This window comes from Trichechus manatus, unplaced genomic scaffold (assembly GCF_000243295.1).
Source record: "Trichechus manatus latirostris isolate Lorelei unplaced genomic scaffold, TriManLat1.0 scaffold00080, whole genome shotgun sequence".
Lineage (NCBI taxonomy): Eukaryota > Metazoa > Chordata > Mammalia > Sirenia > Trichechidae > Trichechus > Trichechus manatus.
In genome coordinates, this window is record NW_004444016.1 from 3,435,844 (window position 1) to 3,455,615 (window position 19,772).

At 47.4% G+C, this 19,772-nt stretch overlaps 1 protein-coding gene across 4 annotated transcripts in view; it reads right to left on the bottom strand.

Annotated features, from left to right (window-relative positions):
* MPRIP (myosin phosphatase Rho interacting protein) overlaps nucleotides 1–19,747 on the bottom strand; it is a 201,253-nt gene extending 181,506 nt beyond the window's left edge. For all 4 annotated transcript variants that reach the window (XM_023735558.1, XM_023735557.1, XM_004381019.2 and 1 more), the window contains exon 1: nucleotides 19,568–19,747. In XM_023735558.1, coding sequence (XP_023591326.1) covers nucleotides 19,568–19,690 — 123 coding nt within the window. In that variant the 5' untranslated portion in view covers nucleotides 19,691–19,747. The remainder of the gene's footprint in view (nucleotides 1–19,567) is intronic.
* Nucleotides 19,748–19,772: the final 25 nt, after the last annotated feature.

Consider the following 19,772-nt stretch of genomic DNA (forward strand, 5'->3'; position numbering starts at 1 on the left):
AATGGTGGAACAGATACAAGGTAGACATTTCCATTACACATAGGAGAAACTGCAGGGAAAGAAGGGATAAGAGGCACCAAAAAAGTCTAAAACCCAGCAGAACAAATTACTTTAGCTCCTCTCTTCTCTGAGACCATCGGGGCAATGGCCCTGCCCTCCAGATTCTGGGTGTTTGTTGGCCCGCATGTTTGTTGGCCATGCCCTCTGGATTCGGGGTGGAGGCCCCTCGGCCCTGGGCTTCAGCTCTGCCTTCCAGGCCCTCTGGGATGGCAACTCTGCTCCCCTGTCTCTGGGCGGTCCTATTCTCCTTGTGCATCTGAGTGGCGACCCCACCCCCTTAGACCTGGAGGCCCCATTCTTTTGTCCCTTGGGCATGGCAACACTGCCGCCTCTGCTTTAGGTGATAGCCTCATCACCCTAGCACACCTTAACAGCAGCCCCACACTCTGGAACTGAGCTGGTAAAGATCCGACTCTTTGAAACCTAGGAGGCTGTGGCCCCAGCCTCTGAGATCCAGGAGACCATGGCCCTACCCCTGGAAACCCCAAAGGCCACGGCCCCACCCTTTGAGACCAAGGCAGCTCTGCTTCCCTTGATCCTTCCAACAGTTCTTCTGATCTCTGAGCTGCTCCAGGGATGGTCCTTTTCTATTCCTGGAGGATAACAGATATGCCTTTGGCCTGTTTCCTGCCTGTAGAATTCCAAGAGGCAGACACAGTTTTCCTTTCGTTCTTTCTCTGTCCCCTTCAGTCTAAGCTGATGGGTTTTCTGCTGTGGTAGTTGGTTAGATCCATCAATCACAGGCTTAATTTCTTTAACAAAAGATTGTGTAGCCATGCCCTTGGTGAACATTGTAAGAAACATGTCCTTAGTTTGTACAACAGAATTTTCCAAATCTTTCACCTTTTCATACCTGGCAGTACATTAAGGGACCACTTACTTTTTCAGCCTATGGGGTTTATTGGGAAGCTGCTTTCCCACTGACAGTGCATGCTGTCGCATGGCAGGGGCCTTTGTGACTGAAACAGAAAAAACATGTGTGTCACAAATTACTGTTGCTACAGGGTGTTGCGTGTGGTGTGTGCATTTATGATAGGAAAAATAAAAAACACACACAAAAAAATTCAGTACACGTATGTACCAGTAGATTCTAGGGGGACTCTGGGGTACAATTATTGGTACAACATATGTCCCTCTGTACTCTAAAGGGTAGGCTTGTGGGAGGGGGCAAGAAAAAAAAAATCCATACTACCTACCAAAAATTCAACAATACCCAATAATTCAGCATGTTTCCATTAATAAAAAACACATGGATTGAACTGTATCCCCCCCAAAAAATCTGTCATCTTGGCTAGGCCATGGTTCCCAGTATTGTGTGGTTGTCCTTCATTTTGTGATCTGATTATCCTCCATTTTGTGATGTGTTGTAAATCGCAGTCTCTATGCCTGTAGTTATGGTCCCCTATGGGAATGAGCTCTCCCTTATGTTAACGAGGCAGGATTAGGTCATGTTAATGAGGATTAGGGTGGGATACAACACCCTTACTCAGCTCACAGCCCTGATCTGATGTAAGGGGGAGTTTCTCTGGGGTGTGGCTTGCGTCACCTTTTATCTTACAAGAGATAAAAAAAGAGAGAAGTGAGCAGAAAGGGAGGAACCTACCACCACTAAGAAACAAGAGCTGGGAGCGGAGCAGGTCCTTTGGACCCAGGCTTCCTGCGCTAAGACCCAGGGGAAGACTGATGCCAAGACACAAGGTGATTTCCAAGGAAAGTCGGGCCCACAGATGTTGAAGGGAGACAAGAACTTTCCCTCAGAGACAACAGAGAGAGAACACCTTCCCCTAGAGCTGGCACCCTGAATTTGGACTTCTAGCCTCCTAAATCTTGAGAGAATAAATTTGTTTGTTAAAGCCATCCACTTGTGGTATTTCTGTTATAGCAGCACTAGTTAACTAAGACAGAATTTGGTACCAGGAGTTCTGCACAATATGCACGCAACAATTGAAAGTGGACAGTGGTTGCACTGCAACTCCTTTCTGGGACCTCCCTGAAGGGCAGTTATGAAGAAAAATCCTCCCAATGGGCAGAACTTCGAGCAGTGCACCTGGTTGTTCACTTTGCTTGGGAGGAGAAATGGCCAGATGTGTGATTGTATACTGATTCATGGGCTGTGGCCAATGGTTTGACTGGATGATCAGAGACTTTGAAGGAACATGATTGGAAAATTGGTGACAAGGAGGTATGGGGAAAAAGTATATGGATAGATCTCTCTGAATGGGCCAAAGTGAAGGTATTTGTGTCTCATGTGAACGCTCACCAAAGGGTGACCTCAGCAGAGGAAGATTTTAACAATCAAGTGGATAGAATTTCGGTTTCTGTGAAAACCAGTCATCCTCTTTCCCCAGCCACTCCCATCATTGCCCAATGGACTCAGGAACAAAGTGGCCATGGTGGTAGGGATGGAAGTTATGCATGGGCTCAGAAACTTGGACTTCCACTCACCAAGGCTGACTTGGCTACAGCCACTGCTGAGTGCCCAATCTGCCAGCAGCAGAGACCAACACTGAGTCCCCAATACGGCACCATACCTCAAAGTGATCAGCCAGCAACCTGGTGGCAGGTTGATTACATTGGACCCCTTCCATCACGGAAAGGTCAGCATTTCATTATTACCGGGATAGACACTTAATCTAAATACAGATTTGCCTTCCCTGCACTACAATCCACGGACTTATAGAATGCCTTATCCACTGTCACGGTATCCCACACAGCATCACCTCAGATCAAAGGACTCACATCACAGCAAATGAAGTTCAGCAATGGGCCCATGTTCATGAAATTCACTGGGCTTACCATATTCCCCATCATCCCGAAGCAGCTGGCTTGAAAGAATGATGGAATGGGTTTCTAAAGACACAACAGGGCACCAGCTAGGTGGCAATACTTTGCAGGTTGGGGCAATGTTCTCCAGGAAGCTACATATGCTCTAAACTAGAGCCCAATATATGGTGCTGTTTCTCCATAGCCAGGATTCATGAACCCAGGAGTCAAGGGGTGGGAAGTGGGAGTGGTAACACTTACTATTACCCTTAGTGACCCACCTGCAAAATTTCTGCTTCCTGTCCCCGCGTCCCTATGCTCTGTGGGTCTAGAGGTCTTAGTTCCAACGGGAGGAATGCTCCCACCTGGAGACACAACACAGATTCCACTGAACCAGAAGTTAAGAATGCTACCCAGCCACTTTGGGCTCCTCATGTATCTGGATCAACAGGCAAAGAAGAGAGCTACCATACTGGCTGGTGTAATTGATCCTGATTAACAATGGGAAGTCAGATCAGTGTTGCATAACGGAGATGATACAGGAGATCCCTTGGGTATCTCTTACTACTACCATGCCCTGTGATTAAAGTCAATGGAAAACCACAACCCAATTCAAACATGACTACTAATGGCCCAAACCCTTCAGGAATGAAGGTTTGGGTTACCCCCACCAGGCAAAGAACCACAACCAGCTGAGGTGTTTGCTAAGGGTAAAGGAAATATGAATGGGTGGTAGAAGAAGGTAGTTCTAAATACCAGCTATGATCATGTGACCAGTTGCAGAAACGAGGACTGTAACTGTTTTGAGTATTTCTTGTATGTGTTCATTGAACATTTTTGTTTTCTTCTCTTATAAAATGTAAGATACAAACGGGGCTAGTGTGTTTTCAGTTGTACACATATTGGTCGTCTCATGCTAGGTGCAAATATGACTAGCTAATTGTCTTTATTTAGAGACTGTGTATGGTTTAAGGAGATATGTACAGGTGCCGAGTTAACAAGGGGTAGCCTGTGATGGTTAAGGTTGTGTGTCAACTTGACTAGGGCATGATTCTCAGTGGTTTGGCAGTTATGTGATGACGTAGTTTGGCAGTTTTGTAAGGATGAAGTCTGGCAGTTATGTAATGATGTAATTTGGCTGTTATGTAATGATGTAGTCATCCTCCATGATGTGATCTGATGTGAACAGCCAGTCGGTTGCAATAGTAGTTTCCTCGAGGGTGTGGCCTGCATCCAATATATATATGGACATTCTGGTAAACCTCACTTGCTAGCTCTGAATCCTGCATCCAGCTTGTCATCATCCGACCTCTGGTTCTGGGGACTTGAGCCAGTTGCCTGCTGTGTTACCTGCCAATCTTGGAATTCATCAGCCTCTGCAGCCTGTGAGGGAGAAGCCTGCTGTCTTACCTGCCGATCTTGGATTCGGCGGTCTCAGCAGCCCGTGAGCTAGTGACCTGCTGTCTGACCTACCAATCTTGGGTTCGTCAGCCCCTTCAGTTACATGAGTCACAAGAAGCCTCCAGCCTGATGCCTGATCCATGAACTTGGGACTTGCCAGCCTCTACAACTACATGAGCCATTTTCTTGTGATAAATCTTTCTCTCTCTCCCTCTCCCTGTGTGTGTGTGTGTGTGTGTGTGTGTGTGTGTACATATATATATGTTTCACTGATTTTGCTTCTCTATAGAACCCAGCCAAAGACACATGGTATCAACAAAAAATTCAAAGCAAAAAATAATTGGATCTTAAAAGGTTATGCTGTGTTTTCATTTTACACAAATCATTTTTAAGTTCATCTCTTTCCTCTCCCATTTTACTATAAGTGGCAAGGAGAAACCCTTTAAAATCTTGCTTAGAAATCTCATCAGCCAGATATCCAAGTTCACTTACAAGTTCTACCTTCCACCAAACGTGTGAACATAATTCAGACAAGTTCTTTGCCACTGCAAAAAAGCATCACCCTTCCTCCACTGTCCAATCACATGTTCATCATTTTCTTTTAAAGCCTCAACAAAGGTACATTTAACGTTCACACTTCTAGTAACACTCTCTTCAAGGCAATCTAGGCTTTTACTACTAGGCACCTTAAAACTCTTCCAGCCTCTATCCATTACCCAATTTCAAGACAGCTTCCACATTTTCGGTATCTGTTAGAGAAGCACCCAACTCTTCGGTACCAAATTCTGTCTTACTTATCTAGTGCTGCTATAACAGAAATATCGCAAGTGAATGGCTTTAACAATCAAATTTATTTTCTCACAGTTTAGGAAGCTAGAAGTCTGAATTCAGAGCTCCAGCTCCAAGGGAAGGCTTTCTTTCTCTGTCAGCTCTGGAGGAAGGTCCTTTCTCTTCAGCTTCTGCTTGCTGGTTCCTTGGAGATACCCATGTGGCTTGGCATCTATCTTATCCCATCTCTCCTCTGCTCAGTTGTTTAATCTCTTTTATATCTCAAAAGAGATTGACGCAAAATACACCCTACACTAATTCTACCTAATTAACACAACAAAGACAACCCATTCCCAAATGGGATTATAACCACAGGCATAAAGTTTAGGATTTACAACACACATTTTTGGGGGACACAATTCAAACCGTAACAAGAAGTAATGGGTTTATTATTTTTAAATGAATTAATAAATACTTCTAATTTCTCAGTTTTAATTTCTTACACAGTAAATATGGACGAGTAAAGTCGGCAGTTTGAATCCACCAGCCGCTCCTTAGAAACCCTATGGGGCAGTTCTATTCTACCCAATAGGGTCACTACAAGTCGGAATCGACTAGACGGCAACAGGTTAAAGCTCACATAAACAAAAGCCCTTTGAAGGCCTCAACAATGAGGAGTATAAAGGGGTCCTAAGACCAAAAAATTGGGGAACTGCTGACCTAGACAACTGCTCCCCCAATGATCCCAGCATGTCCTCACAGACTCAGTAACTGATTTGCCCCGCCTGCTACTCCCTGTCTCTCAGTGCCTCTGCTCACGTTTCTTCCCACTGGATTACTTCTCCTGCTGTCCATCAGCCAGGACACAAATGAGCCTTCACATCAGGTCTCCTGGTTTCCACTTCTGAGTCCTTTCCACTTGACAGCACTGCCTTAAAAGGCTGCATCTTAAGCTGGCATGTTCCCAGTGCCTATGTTACAGACCATCTGGATTGAAACAGATTCCTAGACACAGCTGGACAGAAAAACCTTTCACTTTAACAACTGCCAATCTTTAACTTGGAGAGAAGTCCAGGAGAAAGGGCTGGGCAGACAGAGGCAGTATCCATTGGCAAAGGCCAATGAAGTAATCCCCAGAGCCTCTGGTGCTCCTTGGAGGTCAGGGAGAGATAGAAAAACAAGGGCTTATATCAAAATGCACTTTTGTCCCTGTTCTCTGCTTAACTTTCACCATCTTGAAGAGCAATGCCCAGAGAGTCAGCTCAGGTACTTCACCCTGGGCCTCAGCTCCAACTGTAACCTTCTGGGGTTGCCTCTGTGGAAGGGGGCGCCATCAGAAAGGGACACAGAGGGCATTTCCATGGGACTGACAATGTTTTATTTCCTAGTTTAGGTGGTAGGTCATGAGTGTTCATTTTATTATGATGATTTATATTATGCATAGGTGCTACTTACATTCTTTTGTATATATCAAATATTCCATTATACTAAAAATATTAATGCAAGGGTTACAATAAATAAGTAGTTTTCAAACTGTGAAGCCCCCAGAAGGCAGAGTTGTTGGTCTCATAGGTGGGGCCATGCCTCCTCCCTGTATTCAACAAGTTTTATGTATCATATATGTAAGTTCTATGTTACTTTTCATGCAAGAAAATAAACGGCGGGCTGTTCTGCTGCTAAAGAAATAAAGTTTGAAACCTGGTAACACAGTGGTGAGCAAGACAGACAAGGTCTCTTCCTCTAGCTGCCCAAGTGCCCCTGGAGGCCCAGAATTAGACGACGTGGCCCTTTCCCAGTGGGGCCCTGTGTACTTCACCCCTCTGGAGGGCATGAGGGTCTCCCTAAATCATTTGGCCTCTGGCTCCCTCCCCGACATATATAATATTTAAGCCCCCACTTAGCCCCTTCTTGGCAGGATGGCTGATCTACAGGTTGGACAAGCAGGAAGGAGGCCACTCTACACAGCAGGTACAGGCCCACCTGCCACCACCTCACAGCTGCACCCAGTGGTTGCAGCCCCTGAGGATCCCCCAGGGGACGCCAGGTCTCCATCCCATACTCCTCCGAAGGTAGAGCACCCAGCTGGGGTCAGAGTTGTGCAGTGGTCCTCCACCTATCCAGCATCACCTCTGCTGTCTCCACCCCAACAGTCTGCAGTGCCAACATTGGGCTTGATGTGCTGATTCAAAACACAAGTAGGACTCAGCAATCCCACTGCTGGGTATATATCCAAGAAGCTAAAAAGCAAAGACTCAAACAGATGCAAGCAAACTAATGTTCACTATAGCACTGCTCACAACAGACAAAAGGTAGAAACAGCTCAAATGTCTATCAACAGATGAAAGGAATAAACAAAATGTGGTACATCTATACAACAGAATATTATTCAGCCATAAGGACAAATGAAATTCTGATACACGCAACCACATGGATGAATCCTGAAAACATGCTGAGCGAAGTAAGCCAGACACAAAAGGACAACTACTGTATGATCTCACTTACGTGAAATATCTAGAACAGGTAAATGCATAGAGATCAAAAGTTTATTAGTGGTTGTCAGTGGCTGGGTGTTGTAGGGAATGGGGAATGAATGCTTAATGGGTAGAGGACTTTATTTTGGAGTGAAGAAAATGTTTTGGAACTAGAGAGAGGGGTGGTTGCACAATATCATAAATATACTAAATGCCACTGAATTGTACACTTTAAAATGGTTAATTTTATGTTATGTGAATTTCACCTGAATTACAAAAAAAAAAAAAAAACAACTCACTACATCCAGTGGCACAGGAGAGTAACTGGGGCAACTGCGGCCTGTTGGCAATCCTCCCTCCCACTTGGAATTCCTGCTTCCCCCTACCCTCTGCCCACACACATGCCCAGCAAGCCCAGCCCATGCTCAGGGCTCCTCCCTGTGCTACAGCAGCTGGAGGACGAGGGGAACGTGACATTTTAAAAAGCTTCTTCCCTGTTTGGTCTTGACAATGAGCCCATGGCTGCTGGATTTTTGGAGCATGATGACATTGTAGCCAAGGGAGCAATGCTGAAGAATGCATAGGGACAACTTTGCGGGCAACAGCTTTGCAGGAAAGATACACATCTTGCCCCTCAAAACACAGTCCTTCCCACTAAGAAACAGGTAGGACAAGAGTGTGATGGGAAGGAGAAGAATCAGGAACTCCAAGCAAGTTCAGCTCAAGTCACATCCTCCAGCCTCGTCCTTCCTGACACACATACCCCTCTGGTCGGACAGCCCAGCTCCTAGGCACCAGTGGCCAACAAGGCCACACGCAGCCAGAGATCTAATGCCCAAAAGGCCACCGACGCTCCCTTTTGCCAGAGTGGGAAATGGTTATATAGGACTGGAAAGTGAGGGCTTGGGTCAGATTGTCTGGGTTTAGATCTCCGCTCTGCCACTTACTGCACTGCCCTCGGGCAAGTTTCGTTACCTTTCTCTATCTCAATTTTCTTAACTATCTACCTCATAAGGCTGCTGTGAATATAAATAATATACGCAAAGTGCTAAGAACAGTGGCTTAGTACATAGGAAGTGCTGTTAGCTATTAATACCACCACCACCTCAATAAATAATTCCAGAGTGTGTCAACTGCTCCTGTGATTTAAGCCTATGAAAACCTCAGCGCCACAGAATGCCGCCGCCTGCCGGCGAGCTGGCCTCCATCAGGCTGAGCTCACAGGGATGCCAGGCAGGAAGGGAGCCTTGTGAACCAGGAGCCACAGAAGGTGTACCTGCTCATGCAGCTCTCACTGGAGGAAGATCTGGCCCACAGGTGCTGAAGAGGCAACATGGCCACTTGCTTCCAACCAAGGTCCCTGAGTGGGAAGGCACACCCCTTGAAAAGCACGTCCTGATAAAGGCTGTCCAGGGGGCAGCGACGCCACAGGGCCCACCTGCCAGCCAAGGCGGATGATTAGCGCTGGGGACCGAAGAGTCAGACCTCTCGTCACCGTGTTTTCGGGCTAGGCCCTCCCTTTGGCTCTGGGCTGCCCTCTACAGCCCTTGGGCTGCTTCAACCAGCCCTAGGTAAGGGATTGCCCCAAGAGGTACCAGCAGGACAAGAAAGGCTTCCCTTCATCCTCTCCCAGCATGCCAAAGGCAACTCAGATACTCCCCTGGGAAGTGATTCAGGATGTCAAGATCTACCTCTGTCACTCACGAGACCTACACGGGACACTCCCCAGGGCTTGATGCAAGGACTCAGAGGTGGTCACTGCTCATTGGAGCAACCTGTGCCCTATAATGTTAAACTCTAAACTGATCGTGCTAACCCCTTCATCCTCCCACCCACTAAGAATTCTTAAAGGGGGCAGTGGTGGTTCAGTGTTAGACTCCTCACCTTCCATGCGGGAAACCCAGCCTCAATTCCCAGTCAGTGTACCTCGTGCAGAGTCACCACCTGTCTGTCAATGGAGGATGGAATGTTGCTATGATGCTAAATAGGTTTCAGCTGAGCTTCCAGACTAAGACAGACTAGAAAGAAAGGCCTGGTGAACTATTTCCAAAAATCAGCCAATGAAAACCCTATGGATCACAATGGTCCCATCCATGACCAATCAAGGGGATAGCACAGGATGGGGAGCATTTCATTCCGTTGTGCCTGGGGTCACCAGGAGCTGGGAGCCGATCTGATGGCAACTAACACCAATGAGAATTCTTAAAATCAGTTTAATCTTTTTATCTATAATACACGTTTTGAAAATCAAACCTACACAACCAAACTGACAATGTCCCTTTCAATTCTCCAAGGGCTACTTCTCAGGGAGTTGCTGGGTGATACAAAGCAGGGCAGGGGTGAGCAAACCACTGGGTTGTTCTGTAGGGGTAGGCTGGGGACTCAGAATCATCGGTCGGACATCCAGCTCTCTATGAAATCATGGATGAAGCCTCTTCCCCACTCTGGTTTGTTTCCTCATCTGTAAAGTAAGTTTGGAGGCCAGGATCTCTGAGGTGCTTTCCAGTTCAAACATCCCATCATCTACTGGGCTCCATGAGGGTGGGAGCATTTACTATGCTCTGCTCTATACCTGCACCATCTCGTCTGGCACCTGCCCATGGTAGACATTCAAAAAAGATGTGTGCACGGGAGAGTAGACGGGCTAGGTACATATTATATCTGTGTGTTCCCCACTTCATTGGCAGTGCCTGAAAATGAGGCCCATGTCCTGAGCACCCACCACGCACCCAAGCACTTGCAAACTCAGTATTTGATATGTTCTACCAGCATCTTCTACTGTCCTCACAGGTAACCAAAGATATAGGTATGATTATGATTCTCATCTTTCAGATGAGGATAACAGATACTTACACTCCAAGTAACTTGCTTAATCAGCTTTGAAAACGTAACCAGGATCTGAACCCGAATCTGAGCTGAAAGCCCATGTCTTACCCACTGCACCCCATCACTTGACCACATTTGAATGAAAAGTAGGAGCTGGTCAGATTCTGGGCCAGAGCACATCACCAGGTGGAAGCTCAAGGCCCGCCCGACTCTGCTCAGCCCTGAGGTTCCCTACCCCGAGCCCTTCTCCCAGTCCCTGCATAGAGAAGGCTCCAGGGATGGCACTGGGAGACACTGGAGATGTCGACTGTCTCTGGCTCAGCTGGGCCTCCCAGTGATGTTCCCCTACTTCCTGGCCACTTTAGCTTTGGGCCAGGACCATACTGAGGTAGGAAGCCGGGTGTGAAAGATGCTGTGGGTCCTGGTTGGTCTGCCTGTTAAGCCAGCTTTAGAACCTACAGGGATCAAGGACACAGCTCTTTCCTGATTCTGAATTTCTCTTTCACGGGAAAAAAAAAGAGCTTCCAGTTCAGGGCTATGTCAAAGGTGTGGTCACCACCACAGCTCACAGCCCATCTTGGGGATGCGGATGCCTGGGGGCTTAGGTGATTTTAGAACATGCACTGTGACCTACAAAATGCCCTACACTGTCTCACACCCAGCACTGGGAGCCCAAGTCAAGGCCAGGCCCGCTTCCTGAGCAAAGGTTACCACTTGTTAACAGAGGTCTTTGAGAAAGCCCTCGCTGGCCTTCTTGTGACTGAGGCTACTCTGAACCTCTCTGGGGCTCAGCTGCTCCATCCACTAATGAGGACAATTCCTCTCCTGCTCAACAGGTAGGAGGATGGCACAGCCTCTTGAGCTCCTCCCAGCAATACCCCAGCCTCCCTACCACCAACCTGCCCCAAGCAAAAGAGAAAGAGTAACAAGTTTGTAAGTCAAGTCAAAGCCAGGTATAGGAGTCTCTCTTTGAACATCCATATTGAGCTCCATCACTAAGCAGCCAGGTAATGTGGGCAGGAAACGTGGGCAGGACGCCCAATCTCTGAAACTCAACATCCTCCTCTTCCAACAAGTGGAGCCGCTGCCAGCAGCCCCGCTTGCCTCACCTGACTGCCAAAGATGGAAGGCGATTTATCAAGCACTAGAGTCAGCAGGGTGCACAGGCCACTGCACAGACTCCCACCACAAGCTGTCCCCAAGACCAGGGTGGCCCTCAGTGCCGCGCAGAGTTGTGGCCCAGCTGAGAGCAAAGGGAGGAAGGGGCTGGAAGGGTTACAGGCTCCAGGCAAAAGTGAGCTGTGGTTTCATGTGAACTAGGATGACCCTGACTGAGAAAACCAACGCGTGGTTTGGAAGATTCCACTTCCAGTCTCCAGAGACGAAATGCCAGTTAATCAACCCACTGGGCTCTCACCTCCCAAAGGAAGCGATCAAGCAGGCACCAGCAGGGTGGGGAGTTCTGGGGTCCTGCCCAACACAGCTGTGCAGCCGCCGCAAGGATTTCACAGAACCCCCACTGCTAAAAAGTGGGGTGACCACACCTTCTAAGGCAGAGTATCCTCAGAGAGGATCCGCAGGCCCTGGGTAGGAGGTGGAGGGTACTGGAATACCGAGCTGGCCCACAGTTGTGTCACTCCTTCTGTTGTAAGCGTCACATTTCTACGTGAGATTCCTTTGGTAAAAGGCTCCATGATTTAATGAAAGCTTGAAAACCACCAAGCTGGTCCAACTGTGTCATTTCAGATGAAAAAGGCACTTGGGTATTGAGTTTCCCAAGGTAAAAGGAGATCCTGTTTTCTTAGGTTAAAGACTTCCAAATTAGCACTAGTGCTTTTCGCACCCCTCTGTGCCCCTCCTCCGTAGCACTGGGCTCTAGGATGGCACTACCCTCTCAGCCTTTCTCCCTACAAGCTCTTTCCTTGCTGTCAAGAAAAATGGCAGCCTGGAAACAACCTGGATAAACTCCAAGTCAGATGTCTTTATTTCCTATGGCCAGCATGAGGGCCCCAGTACTCATGGGACATCCCAGACAAAGACTATCCCCCAGAAGGGCTGTCACCATACGTCCCAGAACAAGCACTGCGAGGAAGGGGATTCCATAACGGACAGGCTTTGCGAGGCCTGCATCTATTTCATTAGCCTGCCACTCCCTGTAGCAAAACATGGACACCCACTCTACTGGTGGGAAACTGAGGCATATAGAGCTATAGTTACCTCCCTGAAGTCACCCTGCACATTTGTGCCAAGAATAGAACATAGATCTTTGTCTGCAGTCCCTCTGTGTGGCAGGGGGAAAAGCTCTGAGAGAAAGACCAAGTAAGAGGTTAGAACACAGGGGAAAAGGCAGCTAGGATACAACTGCAAAACACTCAACACATACAAGGAGCTATGTTAAGAACCAAGACACAAAGTCCAAGCTCTCAAGTAATGGGCCTGGAGAGGAAAATGCCATCCTGTCCTCAGCATCCTCCTCACTCCCCATGGGGCAGGCCTGCTAAGCCTGGCCAGCATCCTTCTCCCACTGCCCCCAACTCTGCCTAGCAAGGAATGGGGTCCCAGCTCTGGAGTTTCCAAATACACCCAAAGGAGAAGAGCACCGTCGCCAGAGAAAATGTCGTAGTCAAAGAAGGAACCCCCAGAAGTTGGCAAAAAGACCAAGGGCTGGGGGGTAGGGGAACAAACAGGAAAGTTTTGGGTAATGAGAGACCCAGCACTCCAGGAATCCTGGAAGCTGTCTGCACAGATAACACCACGTGCCCTGGTGGCAGGACTGGCAGCACAGCCATCACACTCGATACTTCTCCAGAGAGGTTCAATGCGCAGTCGCTGGCCATGTGGGGCTACAGAGCACTTGGAAAGCGGCTAGCTAAACAGAAACGTGTCATAAGTTTAGAGTACACACAATAATAACTTCTTCACACGCTGTTACTGATGTTGGGTGCTGTCGAGTCTATTTGAACTCACAGACACCCCATGGGGCAGAGGAGAACTACCCTATAGAGTTTTCCTGGCTGTATCTTTACGGGAGCAGACTGCCAGGTCTTTTCTCCCACAGAGCAGCTCGGTGGGTTTGAACTACCAACCATTCAGTTAGCAACTGAGGGCTTAACTGATGTGCCACCAGGGCTCCTGCTGGGATGATAATTTGGACATACTATATAAAATCTATAAATTAAATAAAATTTATTAATTTCACCTGTTCTTACTTTTTAATATGACAACAACAAAATGTTAAATTACATACGTGGCCTCCATGAGAGTTCTAGCAGACAGATCTGGTCTAGCTCAAGGGTTGCAAACCATGCCTGCAGGCCAAATCTACCCTGCTGCCTGAGAACCAAGAATGGTTTTTACATTTTTAAAGTGGTTATAAAAATACCTACATAAACTCCTCGAATTTGTCTGTTAGCCTACAAAGCCTAAAATATTTAATATCTATCCCTATAAGAAAAAATTTGTCATCCCCTGGTCTAGAATCTAGAAACTATCAGACATTCACTCCAGGTGACAAAAGGATCAGAGGGCAGTCTGGGATGTGACACACTTCCCACCAAACTACCTACCAATCCCCACATAAGTCACACATCCTCCCAGAAGGATACGCTGCTTCTGAGGTAAGTATTAAGTCAAAGAACTGGAAAGTCTAAGAATGTCAGAGGGACAAAGAGACAAGGATGAAACGACTCACAGACCCAGTCCAGGCAGCCATCTACATCTAGGGTTCCCACCTCCAAGGCCTCAGCAGCCCTGGGCACAATGGGGGAAAGAATTAGACAAAAAGGAAGACTAGCATGGGAAGAGATCAAGACTAACCCCCTTAGGTTCCAGATAGGAAGACTGAGGCCTGAGGAGGGAAAACAATACAGCCAAGGTCACACAACAAAATACGGGTAGAAACGACTAGAACTTAAGCTCTAATGCAGTTCTTCCCACAAAAAAAGTGATGCTGAAAGTCACAAAAATCAGCAGGAGAGCCAGACTTTATGTTGGGAACCCTGGAAACCCACACAGAGGCTGGGAAGAGGGTTTGAAAGCTGAGAACCCTGGGTTCCAGACCTGGTTCTCCCACTCACCACCATCTGCTTCCAATTCACTTTCCCAACCTTTCTCAGTAGCTCCCCCTCTTCTGCTGCCTACCACTGGTTCCTCCATTCTCTTCTCTCGTTTCACTCTACGCCAGGGATTGGAGGTGGTAGGGAACGGAGAGTGACTGCTTAATGGGTACAGGGTTTCCTTTTGGGGTAATAAAAAGTTCTAGAACTAGACAGAAGTGATGGTTGCACAACACTGTGAATGTGCTAAATGTCACTGAATTGTACACTATAAAATGGTTAAAATGGTGAATTTTATGTTATGTGAATTTTACCACAATTAAAAAAAAAGTCCTACCCCTGCCCCTACCCTGCGCCTCAGCTCTAACCCATGACTCCCTACTGTCTGAGGGGTAACTCCACCTAAGAATTAAATGGGCACCTCCACAAGGTCAAAACTTACCATATCACCCCCCAAATCTGTTATTCTCAGTCTCTGAGGTACCTCTATCCACTCAGGTCTCCAAGCTAGTAACATGGGAGTTACCCTCAACCCCACTGCTGATCAACTGTCACTATCCTGTCCCTAGTTTCTGAGGGCTCCCGCTACCCTTACCACCACTGATCTGGAGAGGACCTTTATTGTAATTTACCTAGCCTACTTCAAGAGCCTCTATTAGAACTTCTGCCTTAGCTAGAATTATTTTCCTAAGAAACAAATCTGGTAGATTAAAAATGTAATCATAAAAATATCTATAAAAGAATTAAGAAAACATTAGAGACTATTTTAAAATCTTGGAAAGAGGACTCTCGTATGCAGGATACTAAAACATCAAATTATAAACGAAAACACAGATTCAACCACATTCACATTTAAAACTATCAAACGAAGAAAAAAAATCACCACAAAACCAAACATCAAACCCATTACCGTTGAGTTGATTCTGACTCATAGCAGCCCATGTGCATCAGAGGAGAACTGTGCCCCTCCATAGGATTTTCAGTGGCTGATTTTTGGAAGTAGGTCACCAAGTCTTTCTTCCGAGGTGCCTCTGGGTGGACTCCAATCGCCAACCTTTCAGTTACCAGCGAAGTCATTAACCTTTTGCATCATACAAGGACTCCCTAAGAGAAAATAACTGCCATATATAATAGACATCAGTTTACGACCTAGAGTAGGGAGGGCAAACAATGGCTCATGGGCCAAATTCTGCTGTCCACCTGTTTTTATAAATAAAGTTTTATTGACACATAGACACAGGTATTATACAGCTACTTTCACGATATAACAGCGGAGCTTAGTAGTTGCCACAGAGACTATAGCCCACAAAGCCTAAAATGTTTACTATCTGGTTCTTCACAGAAAAAGTTTGCCAACCCCTGGCCTAGAGTATACACAGAAAGCTCCTATAAATCAAGAGAGAAAAAAACTGACCCAACAGAAAAACAGGCAAACAATATGAACAGGCAATCCACAGAAGAAACAAAAAATACTCAAACATTATAAAAAGAAGCTTGACCTCACTGGTAATGAGGGAGATTATTAAAGAATTAAATCATTTGAAAATATCCAGTCGAGGCAATGGTATGACACAGCCTTTTTTGGAAGACAATTTGGTAGTATCTGTAAAAAAATTTAATGCACTTGATGTCAACACAGCCATTCTATTTTTGGGTATCTGCCCCAGAGAAAAACTTGCATGTGTGCGCGCATACACACACCCAAAAGCATTTATAAAGATGTTCACTGAGGCATTCACTGTTTCTAACAGCAAAACCCGGAAGTCACCCAGATGTCCATCAGTAAGGGAACAGTCAGATGATGCTACAATCCTAATGGTATAATACATAAAAAGACTTTGGTATTTACACGTAATAACATGAAAAGATCTCTATGACGTATTGTTAAACAGAAAAAAAAATGTTGCTGCAAAGCAAATACATACAACCATTTAGGTTGAAAAAGGTTTAACTGCATATTTGAGTCCATATTTATGCAGAGTAATGCACAGAAGAGCTGGAAGGACACACGCCACCCTGTGGACAGGGCCTGGACTGGAGGGTGGGTGACAAATAATACAAGACTATCACTTGTGACTTATCCTGGGCCACTCTGAATTCCAGGGGCGAGGAGGTGGCAAGGGACTACTCCATTCCAAACTAGCGTCTCAAGGTCCCTAGTGGGACACCTAAACCTACCTCTGGAACACTTATACAACACAACCACCCCTGACATCACTGTCCTCATCATGCACTCATGGATGCCCCTTACAGACCCTGAATAGAAGTAGGGGAAAGAATGGCCACTGAAAGACCCTGGTTCTGTCCCTGCCCTGGGCAAGTCACTTCCCTTCTCTGGGGTTCAGTCTTCTCATCAGTAAAAAGAAGCAGTTAAATTAGCTGCTCTCTGTGTCTCTTCCAGGTCTGATGGAAGAGGTTTCCCCTGAACAATTTTAGGGGAAAACAAACAAACGAAATTCACAGCTGAGGAAATAAAGTTCAAATCAGAAGGAGGCTGGGAGGCATGTGAAACGTCTGCTCCTGGGAAGATGGCATCCCAATAGCCAAAGCCAGTTGCTGCTGCTGTTGCTCACGGCCTCCCTGGCCTCAGTGTCCTCGCCCACTAAGAGTGGGTGGCCTCAATGATTTCTGATATAGCTTCCAGCCTGGATGGTCTAAAATAAGCTCAGGGCGGTGAGGGGCAGGAGGAAGCAGGGGCTTGGGGGAGACTGGTGGGAACAGATTGGCTGAGGTTTTCTAACTGAGCCTGAGCCTATAAGGATGGGAGTAAGGGACTGGGGGAGGGCCGGATGCAGAGAGCAGCAGCGAAGGCTGTTGGCAACAGCACTGAGGTTCCCTCCTCTTTTTTCAAAAGCAGTTTCTTCCTGAAAGATCCCAGGAGGTAGAAGGCTGGCTAATCTCTCCCAGCACAAATAACCCCACTCATTATTTCAAAAACTGCCGTTCCAGTTGTGACCTGAAGGTCTCAGGCCTATTTCCGAAACCCACAATTCAACTTTGGATACAGTGAAAAAGTAAAGTATTTTAGATCCACCCCCTCCCCATTCCACTCAATAATCAACAGTTTTTAAAAAAAAAATTTTTTTTTTAATCGACTCAACTTAGATATGCAGGTTCCACTCTAATATTCTTAAGAATCAGAAAACGGCCCCTATGAGGTTTAAATACCTAATTTACCAAATTTGGCAGTTGTTTGGAATAACTAGGAAACTTAGAAAGCTCTCCTGGAACATCCTGTGCCAAGCCCAGAAACTTCCTAAGTCAAAGTTGACTATTCTGTAGGTGGTTTCTTGTTTTTAAATTATAAGAGACAAAAGTCTAATATCATTCCTTGCTTTTCACGACAGCTTGCAAGGGTGGCCAGGGAGCACTATTCCCAATTTATAGATAAGGAAATAAAACATACAGAGGCAAAATGACTTGTTCAAGGGCAACGGCTGAAAATGACAGCCAAGACTAGAAGCAAAACCTCATGACTTTTAGCTCAGGGCCCTCATCACTACACAAGAGGCTTCCTAAGAAACAGCATCCAAGGTCTCCCTTAGAATCTGCCCCTGACGGAGGGGAGGAGCGTGCTGTCGCAGAATGGGGTGAGCGGTTGGGGTCTCATAACAATGTATGTTTAAAAAAAAACAAAGTTCTGTACAGGAGACTAACCTGAAATGTAAACTTCATTTAATTACAACAATTAAAACAAAAACAAAAATCTGCCCCTGAAACTCGAGAGCACCTGACTAGGAAACTAAATTCTACCCTTCCCAAGCTGACCTTTCTCGAAGGCCCTTCGTGTTCACACAACCTATGACATCACAGCTCTGAGTGTTTGGTTAAGCTTTTTGGTTTTAGGTGAAGAGAGTTGGAAACCTGACATCAGAAGAAGGCCCTACATCCTGGGCTTTAATCTCTGCCCTGCCATCCTACTCGGTCAGCTGTGTAAAGAAATCCACCCTGTGTGCACTTAAGCAGCATTAAAACAACCAGGCTGGGCACACTTCAGAGCTGTCTTCAGTCTAAGGGTTCTTCTGCAGGAATGGCTACAACTAGGTCACACTGGCCTGGAATGTGAAGGAAGCTTCCCCGCCTACTGAGCTAGTGCGGGATGAGGATGCGCTGAAGAGAACTGAGACTGCGGAGAAACAGGGGAGATATCAACAACATATCTCAAGAATCCAGCTCTGCATGTCCCAGGCCATCCAAGTGTTCTTGAATCCTGGAAGGCTGAGATTTCAAAAGCCAGTGCAGCAGGTCCCAAATGCCCGTGAGGCCATAGCCAAATCCCCTGGTGAGCTTTAAAAGTACAATGCCCTCCATCTCCTGAATCAAGTCTCCAGGTTTGCAGCCCCCAGGGACTCTGTTTTTAAAGGTCGAGGATGGTGCAGATTTGGGAGCCACTGAGCTAGTTCAAAGCCCTCATTCGACAGATGCCTGGCAAAGTGAGGACCCACAGGTCTCCACTTTTCTGCCAGTAAATGGAGGGTGGGGAAGGTGGGCTGGGAAAGGCGCCCCCAACTCTCCCATCTACAAAAGGTCCTCCAGTTTAAGTTCAAGTGTAACACCCTCCTCCTCAGACAGCAGGAGGCTTCACCCCTCATCGCCACTGACAGCTATGATGACTTAGAATCAGGGCAGGCCAGGCCTGTCAGGACCACAACCATACTGTCCCCAGTCACTCTGGATGGACAAGTCCAATCGTGGCCCCAAGACAGATTCTGAGGGCCCCCCGAAGCAGCAGGCCATCCCCAAGCACTTTGTCCCTCCTAAGAAAACCCAGGCATTTTTGAGGCACCCAAAACGCATGAATCACATAGCAGCGATGGGAACAGGAGAGGATGTTATTTTTCGGCATACTTGAGGATTTTCCCTTTGTCCGCCTCTATCCATGCACTTCCCACCGCCCACACCGCCATCCCTGGTCCCAGACTCAAGCACATCTTCCCGGTTACATCGGATTTTCAACAGTAGGCCCGCCCCCACCCGCCTCAGGACAAGGCACCGTCAGGCTCGTCCCGGGGCAGGTCGGGTTCCGGCGGGCGTCGGGGCAGGGACGCCTCCGGCGGGCCCGGCGGGGGTCTGGCCCAAGCTGGCTGCGGGGGGCGCGGGGTCCCCACCCTCGATCTCCCGGCCCCGGTCCCCCGCCCTCAATCCTCCGACCACAGGCCCCTGCCCTCGGTCCCCCGGCCCCGGGTTCCCCGACCCCGACCCCGCCCAGTCCGCGGCGCTCACCTGGCTCAGGTCCTCGTCGTTGAGCAGATGCGACTCGCGCGGCTTGAAGCAGTTCTGACACTTGCTCTTGTTGAAGATGTTGGCCTGGAATTTCCGGCACGGGTTCTCCTTGGCAGCCGACATGGCCGGCGGGCGGGCTCGCTGGGGCGCGGGCCGTCACACGCCGGGCCGCGGGGCCATTCCGGGCTCTCGGCCGGCGCCGGTC